This window comes from Nothobranchius furzeri, chromosome 16, assembly GCF_043380555.1.
Source record: "Nothobranchius furzeri strain GRZ-AD chromosome 16, NfurGRZ-RIMD1, whole genome shotgun sequence".
NCBI classification, from domain to species: domain Eukaryota; kingdom Metazoa; phylum Chordata; class Actinopteri; order Cyprinodontiformes; family Nothobranchiidae; genus Nothobranchius; species Nothobranchius furzeri.
Window position 1 is genome coordinate 35591426 of NC_091756.1, and position 19167 is coordinate 35610592.

At 41.9% G+C, this 19167-nt stretch overlaps 1 protein-coding gene across 2 annotated transcripts in view; it reads right to left on the reverse strand.

The window, feature by feature from the left end:
* Positions 1-19167, reverse strand: part of lrp2b (low density lipoprotein receptor-related protein 2b) — a 64805-nt gene that overhangs the window by 8982 nt on the left and 36656 nt on the right. For both annotated transcript variants that reach the window (XM_015963173.3, XM_015963172.3), the window contains exons 58-69: positions 16373-16501; positions 12654-12773; positions 10178-10294; positions 9983-10099; positions 8505-8642; positions 8294-8416; positions 7271-7399; positions 2641-2772; positions 2430-2555; positions 2124-2267; positions 470-635; positions 207-335 (exon numbers count right to left, since the gene is read on the reverse strand). In XM_015963173.3, coding sequence (XP_015818659.3) covers positions 207-335; positions 470-635; positions 2124-2267; positions 2430-2555; positions 2641-2772; positions 7271-7399; positions 8294-8416; positions 8505-8642; positions 9983-10099; positions 10178-10294; positions 12654-12773; positions 16373-16501 — 1570 coding nt within the window. The remainder of the gene's footprint in view (positions 1-206; positions 336-469; positions 636-2123; positions 2268-2429; positions 2556-2640; positions 2773-7270; positions 7400-8293; positions 8417-8504; positions 8643-9982; positions 10100-10177; positions 10295-12653; positions 12774-16372; positions 16502-19167) is intronic.

The window sequence follows — 19167 nt, forward strand, 5'->3', positions numbered from 1 at the left end:
ACCTCAGATGCTGGCTCAAGTGCATCCAGCAGATAAATGCTGTTGTACTTGTGCTTTTCTTTAAGAGATTTAATACCAGAGGAATAAACACATAACTCATTTAGCTAAATACATTTGCTGGCCTTGTCTAATAGAAGACTCCCAACATTAGTTTAACTCTTTAATTATTATTTTTTTCTAATAAGAAAAGGTGATCCTTGTCTTACCCCAGATGAGGATTAACCGCCACAGCAGAAGGGAGACCCAGCTCAGTTTTGACAAGATGTTTCCTGTAGCGTCCATCCAACATGGCCACCTCTAACCTCTTAAGCCTGGAGTCCGCCCAGTAAAGGTTTCTAAAGTAACAAAAAGGCCAAACAGATATTGTTAAAAGAACAACTGTCCATACACAGTCATGTGTTCCATTAATCAATGGCTTTAGCAAGTTATAAACACAAGAGCTTGGAGAGGATCAGTTCTGTTTAATCACCTGCCAACCCAGTCCACAGCAATGCCATCTGGTGAGGTGATGTATTTGATGCCAAGGTCAACAGCAGCCCCAATGTTGTTACTACCATCGTCCACTGAAGGTATGTATGCTCTCTTAATAGCACCTGAGACAGCGTCCTTGCCAGCGACAGTGAAATACACCATACCTAAATAAATATTAATTACAATGGTAATTCCTATTACTGGTTCTTAATGTAATGTATGTAACGTCCAGCAATGGTCAGTTTTTAGGTACAGTTTGACCATTCAACATCTGGTCAAAAAGACGACACAAGATTGCATGTGTCCCCTTTAAATTGGCCTGCCTTCATCCCATCAGCTGGAGCTCAGAGTCTCTGCAGCTCTGAAAAAAGATAACGGCATGCCAACAATAGCATTCTCTCCTCAAGGTCCAATCTTACAGGTCTTCATGCCTCCATATAAGGAACACTCCAGCTCGGATCAGTTGCTAAGTGAAAGAATGATTTCCTAAATCACATATGAACTTCTACAACTTATAAGCTAGATAATAATTAAATAAACGTTTGTTTATTGCTAATTATAATAATTATAATATAATGAAATGTTTCATTAATCTGTGCTCAATGAATAAAGTTTGAAATGAATGTCATGTTATGATTACAGTGATTGAAATACGTTTCAGCATGTTAATATGACAAGGTCATCACCATTTGCACTCACACAAGAACAAGTAAGGTTAAGTTAAACTCTGACACATAAATAGTCTTTTACCCCAGTCAGAGCATCCGTATCAAAGAAGGCGTGTTTCAGAGTTTCTTGGTAACATTTCTCAAACCTGTCAACCTTTGGTTGGCTACACAAATCATAACATGAGAACATCAAAACTGGATCACTCTGGGTGATCTCTCAGTCCTAGATACAGTTTCAGACCAGCCACCTGAAGCAAAACCCTCTTTAACCCATCAATGCTTTTGACACGTCGTCAAAATCTTTTTGCACCTGCAAAGCTGATACAGAAACAATTCCTACAGAACAAGCTGATATTGTTTAGACTCCTTCAGAGTCCCAGACGGGCGGTTCCATCCATCTGTTGTGACCCGAGACATCTCTGGACTGAAGCGTCTGTGCCACGGTATTCTACAGCCCTTCGGTGCCAGAGGTCAGCCGACCTCTCTGACCTTCGGATCCACCAAGAGGGTCTCCAAAAATGGGTGAAGTAGACATGACAGATTGCGTCTGATGTGTTTTGGTAACAACCACCTTCATAGCTTGACGCAAACCAAATTCTTTTACATCCAGAACTCAGCTCTTCTAGATAAGGAAGTTCTGACTAACACCGCATTCACACATAGGTTTCATACATCACATCTAGTTCCATCCATCACAGTAATGTTAGTTAACTTGTCATGTTTTAATTGTTGGTAAAATAAATTCTTACTTTTATAAACCCAACTTTTCTGAATCAAAACGAAGTGTGTACAATCCCTTAATAAATAAAGAATCCTAGAATCTTCTGATAAACACAGTAAAGACCAAGCAGAGTTGATATTCTATATTTAGATAGAGTATCACAGCTTATTGGTCACAAGTAGGGGTAAAATATATTGCGCTCTTAAAGCACTCAATTTACGTAACCCTACATGGAAAACCTGGTTTTAATTTGTGTGTCTTACTGAATCCAGTGCTGTTGTGGTCCCAGTCATAGTCCAGAGCCATGATGCGTTCCTCCTCTTGGAGGAAGTCATGGTAGGTTTCCTTCTGCAGGTTGAACCTCCGAATACGAATGCTCTCTGGTAGCAGCAGCAGTGGAGATGCACCTGTCGGAGAAACAGAAGCCTACACATTTAAACAAACTCTTCTGCAAACAGAATCATTAAATTTAAAAATTTAAAGAGCAAAAATACTGAAATATCCAGGGAGCTGTATTTCATACTGGTTTCCAGTTCTCCGGGTGTACATTTATATAAAACTGTTCTCACCCTGCGCCTCGCACATGTTGCCGTTGCCCACCTTTCTGTAGCCTGGTGCACACTCGCAGTCATAGCTGCCTTTGGTGTTCTTACAGACCTGAGGACAGATCCCAAACTCTTCACACTCATTAATGTCTGAAAGAGGAAAGAGAAAAGAAATGTTCAGATCTATTTAGGTATATTTTCAACCTTTAAATTAAATATCTTTTATTGTACATACCGAGGCAGGTGTAGGTGCTGTCTGGGTTTACCATGTATCCAGGTTTGCAGGAGCAAATGAAGCCGGTGCCGTTCAGGTTGGTGCACTCATGTTGGCAAAGCTTCTCCTCACAGTTTCGATCCTGTCCAAAATCTGAAAGCAAAACAACAGAAAGCAACACTTTACAATGCAGTGAAAAGTTGGATTAAAGCGTAACTCTGGTCCCCCAAGTGCATGTTACAGGATACTTTTAATCATTGGAAAAATCCAGAAGGTTGAAGCTGTTTGTGCTGGAGTGTGATGGTAAAAAAGTAGAATATGTGGCATAAAGCGACTGACCATTGTGCTGGGAAATAAGATTTCAGTGATTCCCCTAGGAATTTTTCCAGCTGTGGCGCGGGGGGGGGGGGGGGGGGGGGGGGGGGGGACGTCGGCTTGGGGAGAAATTATGACACATCTCTAAATAAAGTAAAATTTTCCAGTGCAGATTGGAGACAACCCATAGAAGCACTGATTTGATCACCTTTCAGAGAAAAATAGAACAGGTTAGATGCACCTAATAAATAAAATTACTAACAAACTCAGGAATCTTTCTTTGCTTCACTGTTCTGGTGCTGAGAACATCACTAATGCGGATCAAAGGAGATACACAGATGAATGCACCTCTTATTTATTATTTGGAGACTACATTTACTGCAGCTGGCAGAGGCAGAGATTTTTTCTATTGATACACGGAATTTACAGAATCATTTTAAATTTTAGTAGGGAAGACTGCAGGAGGGAGCGATAAAATACAGGGGGTCCCCAGCAAAAACAAGAAGCTACGAGTCTGATGAAACCTGCTGGTTTTCCATCAGGCAGGCACGGGGCAGCTCCAATGACCCAGTGGCTGTGCTGGGTCAATGTTATCGAGCTCAGTCCGGCTCGGCAGAGGGTGAACGAGCGGAGGCGACGTCGTGCTCTGCCTAAGAAGAGGTGTTATTTTCCCGCTTCAGAAGAAGCGTCCAACATGTTTTTATGCTTTCTCTGAGACATGTCACATCGCTAAGGGTTCAGATGAAACACCCGACCTCTCAGGCTGCTCACACATCGATCTTAAGTTGTCGCAGTTGCGCTCACGCCGTAATACAGTATTAGATGCGGTTAAAGTCAGACATGAAAAAATACATTTTACATAAATAAGTGATGCTTAGCCTGGTGGGGGGAGGAAAACCTGGCCTAATAAGCACTGGAGGAAACCCTGTCAAGATCGTCAACAATAGTTTATCTTAATGCTATTGAAACATGTAAACCAAAAAGCATTATATCCACTGCTACCTTTCCAATTTTAAACTCAGTAACTTATGCTGTAACTTCACCTTGCCCTGCCTGCTCCTCCTTGCTGCCCGCCGGCTGTGATCCCAAGCGACAACATAGTAGTTCCCGCTGCTTCTTCGGGAAACAGCGCAAAAAAAAAACTTGGGATCTTGTAGGCGTGGCGGGCCGCCACGGCTACGCCTATGTAGGGGAAGCCCTGCTCAGATTTAGTGACACATCTTCACTAAGCGGAACAGAATAATTATATTCTGAGCCAAGGTTAAGATGCACAGTGTCCCAGTTCCGACATGACTGACGTGTTTGTGATCTGATAAAACGGGACTCTTACAAAAACTCTGTGTCTGCTGCTGCTGTGATGTCTCGTTTCCAGGGACAGTCTCCTTGACTTTCTTCATTTAGGATTTATTAACATGAGCTGGGTTCTTCTGTCTTCCTATACTTCTGCCTTAAAACACACTTGCAATTGAAGATTTTAAAAGTTTGTGATCATTTATCCATATTTATGTACATTTAAAAAATCCCTATAATTGGGGGGTTTCCAAGATGGCGGCTAGCGTTTAACTCTTGTGGTGGAGCTTTTTTCCGGACATCCTTTTAAAAGTAGTTTTTAGCCAAACATTTGTACAAGTTGGCTATTTGTCCATTGTCAGGTCAGAGGTCATCACATGGAAGTGTCCAGGCTGTTTCATCTGCCAGATCTTAACTGTCTGTTCTCCACATCAGAAAACACACTGCTCTATGACCTTGTTGCCAAGAAGGAAGCCATTAAAAAGACCTTCTCCTGTGAAATGAACATTCATTTCATGGGCAATAGCTCTGGTAGACATTCCTGCAGTCCGCATGCCAACTGCATGCTCCCTTAAAGGTTTCAACATCTGTGGCATTGTGCTGTTTGATCAAACTGCACATTTAAGGGTGACCTTTTATTGTAGGCAGTCTAAGGCACACCTGTACATTATTCATGTTGTCCAATCAGCCCCTTGATATGCCACACCTGTAGGTGGGGTGGATTATCATGGTAAAGGAAAAGTGCTCACTAACACACATGTAGACAGATTTCAGAACAATATTTGAGAGTCATGGGTGTTTAGTGTATGTAGAAAAAGTTTCAGATGTTTGAGTTCAGCTCATGAAAAATGGAAGCAAAAACAAAAGTGTTGCGTTTATATTTTTGTTCAGTGTAATTAAATTAGAGCTGCAATCATTAAGAGCCAAGCTTTGGAATTCTTCCGCCAAGCTCCAGTCAGACATGGAGCAGGTCAAGCTGAGCACAATGGAGGTGGGAGGCAGATTGTCCACCTGGTCAAATGAGGTTATCTCACTGCGAAGTGTGACAGACGAACTGAAGGACATTACTGAACTCCGAGCTAAATACAAGGATCTGGAAAGTCGGTCGAGAAGATGCAATATTCTGGGGGCAGCAGTAGCTCAACAGGTTGAGCGGTTTGTCCAGTAATCGGCAGGTAGTAGGTTCAATCCCGGCTCCAGACAGAGAATTCTGCTGTTGTGTCCTTGGGCAAGACACTTAACCCACCTTGCCTGCTGGTGGTGGTCGGAGGGACCGGTGGCACCTGTGCTTGGCAGTATTGCCTCTGTCAGTGCGCCCCAGGGCAGCTGTGGCTACATCGTAGCTCATCACCACCAGGGTGTGAATGCGTGTGTAAAAGGATGAATGATACACTGTAGTGTAAAGCGCTTTGGAGTCCTTACTCTGACAGGTGCTACACAAATGCGGGTCATACTTGGATTCTTGGAATTCCTGAGGAATTCCACAACTGTGGCTAAAATGCTGAGAGAAATTCTGCAGCTAGAGACAGAACCGACAACAGATCGATTCCACTGAGCTCTCTAACAGGCAAGTAACAAACCATTATTGTTCATTTACTATTATCAACAATGCATGGACATTCTGACTTGCACATGTACCTGTAGCCAGCTTTGCTGCAATGGAGCAATGGCTGCAATCTTCCCCGACTACACAGCAACAGTGGCCTGAGCCAGAGCTGCGTTTACTGGTGTGAAGACGCATCTTTGAGGTTGTAAAGATGTTTGCTACAGCCTGCTCTTCCCGGGCAAAACTTTGTACAACCCATGATGGGAAAGATAAAATATTCACCGAACTGGAGGCAGTCACGGCCAACCTGAAGTGTACAATCATCACTGGAGCGGATAACTGAGCTATTTGAGCTGCTGCTGCCTCGATGCAGGAAAAATGCAAGTCCGGCCGTTTTTAAGACAAGACACGACAGCTTTATTTACATAGCACATTTTCAACACAAAGGCAATTGAATGTACTTTTAAGACTTTTCTTTGTTGTTTGATGGAACATAAATGGAGGTTTTGTTGTGGGGGTTTGGTGTTGGGAATGTTGCTTTTTGCCATTTTTTTTTATTTTCTGGCTATTTGAGTAGAGTTTTCTTGTTATTTCTGGGAGTCCATTTGGGGTGTTGGCCTTGGTTTCTCCGTATAAGCACAAGCTATGTGGAGTTTATTTCTTGGGAGGGATTGTTATCTCCGGGTATGGTCGTGATGAATGTTCCCTTGGACAAATGCCAGGTAAGTTTGATTGCTTTTTGCTGCTTACTGGCTAAAAGGCTTGTATGGTCCAGATGGAAGGACTCTCACCTGCCAGCATGTGGTCATTGGACCGCTAAGGCTATGTCTCATCTTCACCTAGAGAGGATCAGGAACTGTTTTATTTTTTACATTTTTATTTATGTCTCAATATGATGATGTTCCTGTAATATTTATTTATTTATTTTTTGTTTGTTTTCGTGAGTGTTTCTTTTGTAAATTAGTTTGGTTTTGAGTTGAAATTATTGTCAGAATGAGACCTGTTATATGTCTTTTTTTTTTGTTTATCCTGTGTAGCGGGGTGCGAGGTGTTCTCTGTTAAAGCTTTAAAATGTTAAAATCTTAATAAAAAGATGTTAAAAATTCCTATATTAATCAAAATCAGGACCATAAAAGTTATAAAATATACTCTAATATTTCATTTATGAATATATGAAAAATAACAAAAGGTATAAATATGGCTTCAGATTTTGTAGTTACACTTTCTTTCCAAAATATTACTAACTTTGACCATTGATGGTTGATCATTTTGTAGCAGAAAGACATTTTAAATATAATGTTGATCTTATAAGATAAAAAAAATCCTTAGATCAAAATGTTCGTGTCAGTTCCATAACATTTTTAATGCTTTAAAAGACTTTCAAACATCCTTTTGCGACATTTGAGAATAACGTGTTGACAAATTCAAATGACTGTCTTCTTTGTAAATACTAAATAAACCCAGCATGGTGTCTAGAGAGTGTTTTTGTGTTTTACTCACTGCAGCCCATTTCATCTGTGCGGTCTCCACAGTTGTCGTTATGATCACAGACGTACGGCAGGGCCACACAGTGTCCGTTGGTACATTTGAACTCTTCCAGTGTGCAGGGAGGCAGAGTGGGGTCACGACCTGTTACAACATTCGGAACGGTTTCATGTTCATGGACTCAAACATCAAATTCTTTCTCTACAGTCACAGCTCAACAGTAAAAAAAAAAACACACTAAAAGGGCAAGTATGAACACCTTACAAACATAAAACTCATACACTCATATGCACAGATTAGCAGTGTCACAGTATTTATATATACGTGTGTGTGTGTGTGTGTGTGTGTGTGTGTGTGTGTGTGTGTGTGTGTGTGTGTGTGTGTGTGTGTGTGTGTGTGTGTGTGTGTGTGTGTGTGTGTGTGCAGAAAAGTGCACTTCTGGGAACAGCTAAGACACTGCGCAGAACCCTCAAGCTCCCAGACTGCTGGTAAAGGACAACAGGCTTGTAAGGATGAGACCACCCACGGAGAGTGAGATGGTAATTTCTTTTATATGATGCATACGGTCTGTGTTTACTATCTCCAGCTGAGATTAACCAACCAATGTGTACTTATAGTCTGCACTTTACTATTTAATCTCCTGGAATAATTTGATTCATGTTTAATCTGATTGTGTAACATTTCCATAAAATAAACTCTTTATCTGTCGGATGTTTGAGGCTTTGTGAACTGTGCGGCCACTGATGTCATGTAGGAATTTCCTATTTCACTGACCTCAGAGAGAAAAGTTCAGAGCGTTAGTGGAGTTTGAACTAATGTAGCCTGGCAATCTCAGCAACTTATTATAGATTTGGTTATGGCTACATTTAAAAAAAGAACACAAATAGGACTGGACAATGCACTTAACAGGATTTAATGCTGACATTAAATGTTCCTGTCTATGGATTTGGTTTTTCTGCTTGTTTCTGACTGCTGTGCTTTAAAGTGTACTTGCAGGTATTTTATTAACATGTATTAGTGTACGGGTGGGAGTCATACAAAGATCTTCTTTCTCGTCGCTGCCATCTCCACAGTCGTCCTTCTTATTGCACAGCAGCCCAGAGTAGATACAGTAGCCATTGGCACAGCGGAACCTGGATGGCATCTCGCAGGTGATGTTCACTGATTAAAAACACAGAAACCCTTGTTCTTTGTACTTTTACATTCAAACAACAATCACAAAATGACCACAAATGCAAATTTTCCTCACAGCACAAACTGAGTTCCTCATCAGAGCGGTCTCCACAGTCGTCAAAGCCATCACACAACCAGCTCATGCTAACACACAGTCGATTTGCGCACTGGAACTGACTTGGTGGACACCAACGGCCTCCTGGGTAACGAGTGGCTGCAAAAGTTGAAAAAGGTAGAGCTGTTTGGTGACAAATGCTAAAGCTTGAAATTTGAACAAGATTTTTTACACATCGATTTGTTAAGGAGATCAAAACTATTTCAGTTTCAAAACTTAAGCAAAATTTTCAAAGGAAATAAAATGAATGAGCTCAAGTGTAGCTGAAGTTGACACCTCTGTAGAAGCAAACATACAGAAAGTTTTCTGTTTAGTTAAAAACAGTAAAGAAGCAGGGTTGAAGGATGAAAGAAAATACCTTATAGGGAACAACTGAAATTTAGCAGTTACAATATTTCTATAGTCAATACCAAACATGTTTATGTTTTGCATAAAGTCCCTCACACATAAATCCATCTCAGCAGTTTTATTCTTGACATTTTCAGTACCTCCCAGAATGAGCCGTTTCAGGGCCCTGTGACTTGAAGAAAACAAGCTGATGCTGGCCACGCCCACCTATCCCCCACTCAGCCTGCAATAGGGAGTCTAAGTCTCCTCCCTTTCCGGCCGGCTCATGGGTCCCCAGAAGAATGAAAAAATTGATGCAAGTCAACGGGGCTAAAAGAGCTATTTTCTAATCTGCTTTGCCTTACGCCCTGGATCGCACATACGTTGCACTTCAATTTACATGAAAAGTAATCAAGTGTGTTTCAACCATTCCTGTCACTTTGAGATTTGTCAGCTTGTAAAAGTTTGTAATTAGCATGGCTACGATCCCATGAGCGGTGTGACGTCACATGCAAAGGGTCAATAAGCTGACAAACTTTGATATCCAGGAGGGGCTCAGAGTGGAGCAGCTGCTCCTCCAGAGTTGACAGGTGAGAGGTGGTTTCATGAAGATTTTTTTGAAACGGCTAGTTTCAGCCACATAATTCCTAAAATCAAACACTGACATAAAACACATGGATGATTTTTGTTTTTTTCCAAGTTTTTCTAGAGGCAGTAGAGACCCACATGGCAGCTTAAAAGGATACGAAAAGTCAGATTTCATTTGCATTATATGTCCCTTTTAAGGGCAATCAAAAAGATTATGCTTTATGGTTTCTTCACTCTCAAACCCTTAATGGTTCACATTTATCAACATCGTTATCTGGACATGTTTGGATGCGAAGCAGTAGATCTTTAAAAGTAAATGTTCAGACAATGAACTTAAAAGCCCTCTAATAATTTTGTTCACTTCAATGAAGATTTGAGCTAACATTTGATTTGATAACTGAAAAAGTAAAACCGTTAACATCAAACAATTAATTCTTATCATGCCTTTCAACATGAATTCTTATTTTAATGATTAAAAGTGAAGATGGTTGGATGTTGGCCAATAGTTTTTAATGTTTACTTACGACAGCTGGTCTCATCTGACAGATCCAGACAGTCGGCCTGGCCGTCACACTGCAGGGCCGTGGGGATGCAGTGACCCGAGTCACATTGGAAGAAACCTGGTCGACATGTCAGCAGCTCTGGAAAGGAGCCAAAACAATGTGTTGTTGAGAACTGAAAACATTGTGAAGATGTGAGTTAAAATACCATGCACTCACCGCAGTCTCGTTCGTCTGAGTTATCCCCACAGTCGTTTTCATGGTCACACCGCCAGTTTCCAGGGATGCACTGATCGTTGTCACATCGAAACTCACTCTCAGAGCACGGCCTTGGCTCTGGAATTCAGTCACATAATTAACTTCAGTAAATAAAAAAAAACAGGTTCAATTCAAGAAACAAAGGCTATGGTTAAGAAGAGCAGCAGACATATAAAGCATTACACTTGAATTAAATATGGAAATAAATAAACAATGAAACAGAAAGCAACATAAGATGCATTTTGTATGTTTTAGATTCTAAATCCAAAGGAAGGTCTTGTATTCTTAAAGGAGACATAATGTGACTTATTTTTATAAAGTTATAATAGTTCTATGATCAATAAAAAACCTGTTCATGAAGGTCTTTGCTGAAAATCCCTCTCTGCTACGATTTCAGCAGCTTTATTCTTGACAGTTTCAGTACCTTCCAGAATGAGCCACATCAGGGCTCTGTCACTTTAAGAAAACAGGCTGGAGCTGGCCACGTCCACTTCTCCCCTGCTCAGGCTGCTATAAGCTGAGAAGCTCTGATATCCGGGAGGTTATAGAGCCACTGCTCCTTCAACAGAAGCTCTGTCTTGTACGTGAGAGGCGGTTCTATCCTAATGTCCCCATTTGTGACATCACAGATAGGGAACTTTTTGAATTGGCTCGTTTTAGGCACAAGATTCCTAAACCAAACACTGACAGAAAAGAGATGGATGGATTTCTTTTGTTTGGAGTGTTTATAGACCCAGTAGAGACCCAATTGACAGCACAAAAGGATGCAAAAAGTGAGTTTTGTATAACATGTTCCATTTATAGCAGAGTGGAGGAATTGAGGAGGGTGGAGTGTACAATAGAGAATACAGTCGGTAAAGATGACTCTCCCTTGCACTGCCTCCAACATGCCTCCATCTAAAAGGTTAAGTTATCCAGAGTTGTCTATGTAATTATGTTGCTATAGCCTTAGACTGCTGGAGGACATACTGACCACTTTCCACACTCCACTTTATTCTACAATTTCTCTCTTAATTGCATTGTTTTCTGCTGCTTCGGCTGTTGAATTTTTTTTTCTTTGGGTGTTTTTCACATCAGAAGAGGCTGCAGTGGTGTTCTGCTGAGCTGTGTGCTCTTGTCATGATTTGGCGCTATATATCCAGTACAGTCCTTGCCTGGTCCCAATCATATCTGAAAGACAGGGGCTATGTTGTCTCTATTGGGGATCACAAATCAAAGCTGATCACCATGACATCTGGGGTCCCCCGAGACTCAATTCTAGGGCTGCTACTCTTCAATCTCTACATGGTCCCCTGGGCCAGGTCACACTAAATAACAACATTGCCTATCATAGCTATGCTGATGACACCCAGATATACCTAGCCCTATTTCCTAGTGACTATTGTCTGCTGGACTCACTCACTCACTCACTGTCAGTGTTTAGAGCAAGTAAACGACTGGAAAACTTCCTTTGGTGAAACAAAGACAAGAACAAAGTTGTTGTCTTTGGCAATAAGGAGGTTAGGATGGATGTTATTGCTCAGCTAGACTCTAGGGGAATAAAGACCCAGGTTAGAAATGTTGGTGTTATTATTGACTCCAACCTGAGCTTCTCTGGACATATTAAGGCTATGACTAAATCAGTGTTTTATCACCTTCATCAAATATCAAGAGTCATAGGTCTCATGTCCAGACCAGATATAAATGCATTCATGCTTTTATTTCTAATCAGCAGTACTACATCACTGGTCAAAACTTAAAACCCTAACCTTGTACACATCAGCCTTTGAATGAACTGTTTCTTATGCTGCATCGTCTCCACTGTAATCTGTGATGTAATAGCTCAACCATAATTCTGTCTTTTCCTTTTAGCTCTAAATTATAATTTTATCTTTGTATATTTTTAATTTGTGTTGTCCTGTGTATTGTTGTGCCATGGGAAATGTGCTTTATAAATCAAGCTTCCTTGTCTCTAAGTAAACTGAATTGAATTGAATGTATTTCAGAACTGATATTTTATTTCTATAAATGATATAATTCAATGTGAAATCTCCTGCAATATAGCAACATTTCACACAGTCTGTTAGCACTCAGGGGGTAAGTTTTCAATGTCTTCCAGCAAAAACCTAAACCACAACAACTTTAACTCAAAACATCTCAAACTGAGTTTAACCAATCTCTGCCTTCGCCAATGTCAAATTTCTATGGCCGCCACCTAGAACTGCGTTTACTCTAAATTGTACATTTAATAATGACTTTGTGAGAACTTCAGTAAAATATAGTATATCCTTTAGTTTATGAGATGTTTTATTCACAATATCACACAGATACACCAGCATTTTTTGTCTTTTGATGGCATGTGATGTTTACAAGACAAATCTAAAGAACAATAAAAAACAACTCTGGTGGAGTTAGATGTCCGCGTCAAGGACAGAGAGGAGGAGAGTCTGGCACTTACGACAGTTTCTCTCATCTGAGCCATCGCCACAGTCATTGGTGCCATCACACTTCCACCGTATGGGAACACAGCGGTGGTTGTCACAGCGGAAATCTCCCAGAGGGTCACAGGTCATCTCTTCTGTTGTGTTACAATCAAAAAACAGTATTTTTTTACCACATGGTCAATAAATAAATAAATAAATAAATAATAATAATGATGAAGATGATGATGATGATGATAACAACTAAACCAGTGTACCACCACTACACTGTGGTGTTCTGGTAGTAGTAAACTAAGAATAGTGGCTTCACTTTAATTTACTATACACTTCAGTCTTTAAAGGATAAAAACATCCCCTGGTAAAAATGACTATAAAAAATGTATATATTGATATTTTCTTTTGCTTTTTTTCTTTTCTTTTTTTTTTACCGTGTCCTGTCTGGCTGTGAAGCAAGCAGAATTGATGTCTGAATGCTGGTGACAAGCCTTACAGATTTACTCTCAGGTGGAGCATCAAAGCGTTTGCTTTTAATGTCACGCCTGATACTTAAAACTTTATTGTTATTGTTGTTGAATGCATTGTAATTCCGACCAGACACGGAGACAGAGGTGAGAGAGAAAGGAAAAGAAAAGGTGGGGAGAGAGGAGGGGGGGTTCCACAAAAATAAACAATGAGCAAGAGTCTGCTTCTAGACCTGCAGAAAAAGACAAAAAAGGGACACAACAACAATACAACAAGATCTAGCTATCACTGCGCTAACTTGATGAAGAAAATATAAAATCAACATTGCTTAACTGAAGAATCACGATAATAAATCACAGTGCATTAAGTGCTCACCATAGTCTTAAGACCTGTGTTTAACATTCCCAAGCCCATACTTTTGAGAGCACCATGTGAGCACCTGTGTGTGTACACGCGCTTGTTTATGTAAGGTTTCTCTATAGGAGCATCCAACAGAGAGTGTGAGGGACCACAGATCCGCCCCCCAAAGATGCGCAGGAAGCCCCCCCCCCGAGAGGCACAGAGGATCGCCCCGGGGGGCCACAACCAGCAGCCGGCAGAGTCCCGGGAGATATCAGCGGCAAGCCCACAGGCCCGCCCGCAGCCTCCCACCCCCTAGCCGGCCGAGCCCGGGACCCAGCGACCCGGGACCCGGGGTGACCACCCCCGCCGGGGACCCAGCAGAGCCCAGGGACCCAGACCCCACCAGGGAGCCACCGGGATCTATCAGGCAGATGCCTGAATCTTAAACCCCCAGACCCGGTTGCCACGAACACTCAGGCAGACCATGGCACAACCCCTCACACCAGGTGTGGCAGGGGGAGGGGGGACAAAGACCTATATCATCAAGAGAGGTTCCAGGAGAGGGGAGGAATCAAAGGCCCCACCTGACATATACAATCATACACAAACACAGTCACACACTCCCTCCCTCATGCTCACACATGCACATACAACCCAAGACTTACAAAAATGCACGCCGGACACCCACTCATGCTCCCCATACACACCCTATTCACTCTGGTCCCGGTACTGCTGCACACTGGGAACAACCATCACCAGTAACCAGAGTTTGACCCTTTCTGCTGGGGTGCTGATGAGCAGGCTCCCCCGCCCAACGCCGAGCACAGCAACCCACCACCCCAAACCCCAACCAGACGGCCAGATCTCCCTCCTAGCCTCCAGCCCCAGGAGGCCTAGCAACAACAGAGGTGGCTAAGACCCCTAGTCTCCCTCAGCCTGCTCCAATATAGTGTTGTGTGATCATGAGGTGTATGCCATGGCTGTGGTGAGTGGGCAGTGCGGGCATCATCCGGCATATGCCAGCTGATGCCACCGCACCACCCCACTTACACCCTCAGCCATCAGTGTCTAAGTGCGGTTTAAAATTGGAAGTGGGCACCGGCACCCGGGAGGAGGCTGAAATATCCCCCTGCCAAATGCCGTTGAATGTGCTCACTCCCAAGGCCCTAAGTGTGTGTTTGTGTGGAATGTCGTCAGTGGAAGTGTATAAGGTGCAAATAAAATTGGGGGGTAGGTTGCCACAGGAATGCGGAAATGGGGTCCATACCCGCACTCCCTGACTTGCCCACCCCCCAAGATCCTATGTGTATGTTTGTGTGATGATGTGAGGGAGCAGGAGGAGAGAAATATGCGGGGATGGGGAGGAATGGCTGGCTGGGCTTAGCCCTCCAGGGAGCCAGCTCCCCTACTTGCCCCAATAGGCACCTCTGTTGTCAAACTGCCACCCAGGGCATGGAGACCCCAGCCCATCCTGCCAGGGTCCAAAGCAGCAGCATTACAGAGCCCCACAGAGTCCAAGGGCACCAACCCAGCCCCACCCCAGCAAAATATCTATGCCCATCCCTGCATTTGCACAACTTCCAGAATATATAAGACTTGGGACATCCAGGTAAGGTTGGGTCCTCCCCCTCCTGAACCTCCCCCCTCCCCTGTGATGGAACGGCAGAGGAGCCTAGGTTTACCTGAGGCCCCCGAACCTGGGCCAGGCACTGCTGCGTGTTCCTGCCTTCTTCCCGGCAGCATACATGTCAGGCCCCGCCCCCCAAGGCCCCGCCCAGATCCCCACCCGGGGCCGGCCACCCCCAAACCCCGAGCCCCCAGGCCCCCATCCAGACCCGCCCAGGGGCATTGCAGCCGCCAGGCAGTGACCCATGGCCGCCGCCAAGCCCCCCAAGGGGCCCCACTCACAACTGCCAGTAGTCCATTTATCTTTTCAGTAATCTTTTGCTTTTTTTCATAGATCTGTTTAACAACTTCAGCCCTGCTCAACATATTAAAATTTCCATCATTTTGAGGATTTTTACCCCTCAAATGCCAGTTTTATTACTGAAAGTAATTTCTCTAATTTATGAAAAAACACAAAAAATAGGTATTTTCCAAAAAACAACTTTTTCTTCCTGAGACATTTACTCTAAATCAGTCTTGGTCATGTTATTAAATATTTTAAAAAGTAAAAAAGTTTGCATGAATAGTTTTTGTGTATCAACAGATTGATCTTAGCGGACAAAACACATAGATAAATCCCAGTTTGGAATTAATTGAATGGAATGGAATTGAATTTACCTGATAATCAAACTAGAAAGTGTTTGATGGTACCTGAGATCAGCCAGGTGCAAAAAAAAAATACTAATTGATTTTGTTTTCTACACTTTGAAGTTCAGTAGGAGAGTCAAACTGTGTTTTATTTACTTATCAGAGGTTAGCTTGACCTTTTGACTTCAACACAGACAAAAGAAGATCTAAATAAATGTGTAGACTTTCTCACCTGGGCCACATATGGAGAAATGACTGAATTTGGTGGTGAACAGTAAAAATCATAAATTTGACTACTTTTCTCCAAAATGAAACCCTGATATCACAGAAAGCACGATTATTTGCTGCAGATCAAAAACTGTGGTTTGAATGGAAGTCAATGGGAAGTTTTTGTCCTCTAAAGACTCAAGTGTATAAGTGCTTTTTTTCATACTGTTCCCTTGGTCTATTTTCAAAATTTCAAAATGAATTTCAAAATTTGTCCAGAGAAGGGTTTCATGACAGAAATTTGTACCATATGCACAAGCAATGGGTGAAATGGCATCCAAAAGAAAAGCAAAAAACTGCCAAAATGTACAAAAATGTCCCTTAGGAAGACAAATTAGAAGTTAAACTTCTCTGATTCACAGAATGAGATATAAACATGACTGCTAGAGCTCTGAGGCAGATCTGAACTGACCGCAGGCCTCCTCATCGCTGTTGTCGAGACAGTCATTTGTGCCGTCACAGCGAGCCCACTGAGGAACACAGCGGTAGTTTGTCTTGCAGGAGAACTCAGTGTCCTCGTCACACTTGTGGTCTGGACCCACTGGGGACAGACAGAGAGACAAATTAGAGATGAGATCTGAGGAGACAGGTGAGATAGAAATACACAAAACGTAGAGGAAAAACAAGAATATGGGAGACAAAGTGGTCATGAGATAGGAGATGACAACCATCTCTGTCACTTATACTTGAAACATCCACAGTAAGACATTTGTTAGCTTTTTGTTGAAGCTGACTTTTTGCAGAGCTAAAGACAGACAAATTATAACATCTGAGAGTCATTCAAACACTGAAAAGTGTGATCAACTTTAATTTTTCACCAAATAAAAAGATGGTTATGATTTTAAAACAACTTAAAAGATGGACTTTAAGTGTGTTTTGTTTCTTCAAGTACATTAGCTGTATGCCTATTTAATAGGCCCCACAATTCTGACTTGTTTTATAATTATTCTACCCAAATTTGCAGGAGCCATACAAAATCCTTTAGCGACATTGGCAAGCATGGTGATACTGTTGGAGATGGATGTCACAGAGTGGAGTACAAAAATAGGAATAATACTCTTGCTCAACGCCACAGAGAAAGAAGACCGTGCATGGGAATGGCAGGAGAGGCCAGACTGGCAAGAGGTCCTGTTGACCGATATGGGTATGTGGCAATATACATGTAAAATCTGTCAACATTTGATCGAAAGCATTGTAAACGACCACGAATAACCCAGAATTGAGATGAAACATTTTTCTCTTGCCTACCAGTACTTTATTGACATTTTGACATGGTCTCATCTCAGCAAGCATGTTGCAATGTTTAGATTGTAGTAAACACAGGTGTAATTAACTGTTATTATGGCCTTGTTCCATTTGGGTTTTAGCTGAGCTGGGGTGCTGGTATTGTGCAAAATGGCTCCTTGCCATGCATGGTTATGGTACACTAAATAGCTTGTCCTTAATAATTGGATAAAACACCCATGTTTACAACACTGTCACTCTTTAATATAACTTCTGTGGGATGGGTTTATTTAGGCAGTCACAACAGAGCATCAGTCTGCTGATCATTGGTCATGAGACAACTAGCTCCATTTTCTGTGCTATAACTATCCTCAATAGTAATTTTTCCCTGTGATGCCCACTCTTAGATGTGTCAGGTGGGGCCCAGCAGATTTGCCAGAGGGGAGACCGAGGCAACGTTGGAGAATATGAAAAGGGATCTGCTGAACATCTACTCAGGTATGCCATCAACTCTCTTTTTGAGTTATTTAGTTTGGAATTAAGTAATTGGTCGAAATCTGCACACTTCTTTGTTATGTTCATACTGTGTCTTATCGTTATAACTTGTTCCTAGTATTTCTTGTCAACACAGAATAGCAAAAAAGGTCAAATCTTTACCTTTGTTTTGCTGTCAGTTTTGGTTGGCTCCCGCTGAGAACCAAAACTGTCAGCAAAACAAAGGTAAAGAACGAACATTTTCTGCTATTCTGTGTAAAACAAGAAATACTAGAAACAAGTTGTAAGATCTTTACACTGTGTGTGTTGGGCAGCTACAACACCAAATTGTTACTTGGATGCTAACAATACATTCTATATACACAGAAGAAGGAATGGATGGAGCAGAGAGAGCTGAACTACTGATGAAAAAGACATACGTCATTCTGCGGAAATATCTTAATAAAGTGCCTGCTGCAGTGATGCCTGAGATAAAACAGGAGTGGCCATTTCTCATCTCTCAGAAATGCCTATTCTCACACTTTGGCCTCCTGATGAACATTGATGTCCTTCAGAAACTACAAGAGGCAATTAGTCGACGAGGACAGACCATCCTGGATTACTGTGCAACACTGAACAACCCCAAGATCCGTGATGTTCTGGCCTGCTATGATCCAGACTCCTAGGCTGCCTGCATCCTGCTGCTCCTGACGTTGTACTTCAAGAGCCGAAAGAGAGTTTGATTCTTGAAGTTGATGTAAGATTTATTTTTTGTATTGAAATATGTAAAATGCAACATGAGTGATTACACTATCCACATTTACCTTGTATGATTTCCTGCCTTAACCTTGCGCTGCAAACTGTATTCTTGCGAGATTTGGAGTTGTCCAAAACCCCGACAATCTATCTTGTACAGTTCAAATTAAAGCTGCCCGTCTTCGATCCACTAAGGACAAATCATGATAGCCGGACACTTGCTCGAGTGTCGTCCAATTAGCTGAAAATATTCTAACAGATGGCCCTCCCGTTTTCAGACGCGTTGTTTAGGTGCAGTTTAAGATTGCAGTGTAGACTTGACACGGGTTGGGGCTACACATAGATCTGGTTACCGCTAGGTTTTTACTATCTCTGACCAGTGAAGAATATTTATCCATTATCCTAAATCCATGCTATTGTGTCTTACAGCCACGTGCCACTGTCGCGGACGTCAATACTACAGAACTCCCTAGCACCCCCTACTTGATCATTAAAGGTAATATTACTGAATATTTCTAAGTCATTATATTATTTGCATTCTTGAAATACAGTAAATCTGCATTACTTTTACAGTAAATTACTGGACATTTTCCTTAGTTTGCATTGTAAATTCACAGAAAATAATTGTAAACTTGTACATTAATTTCACAGTACACCCTGTAAAAGTACAGGGTCTTGTTGTAATGATGCACTGCAAAAGGTTGTAATTCCCCAGTAATTAACTGTAATATCACTATAATTGTTTTGTCAATA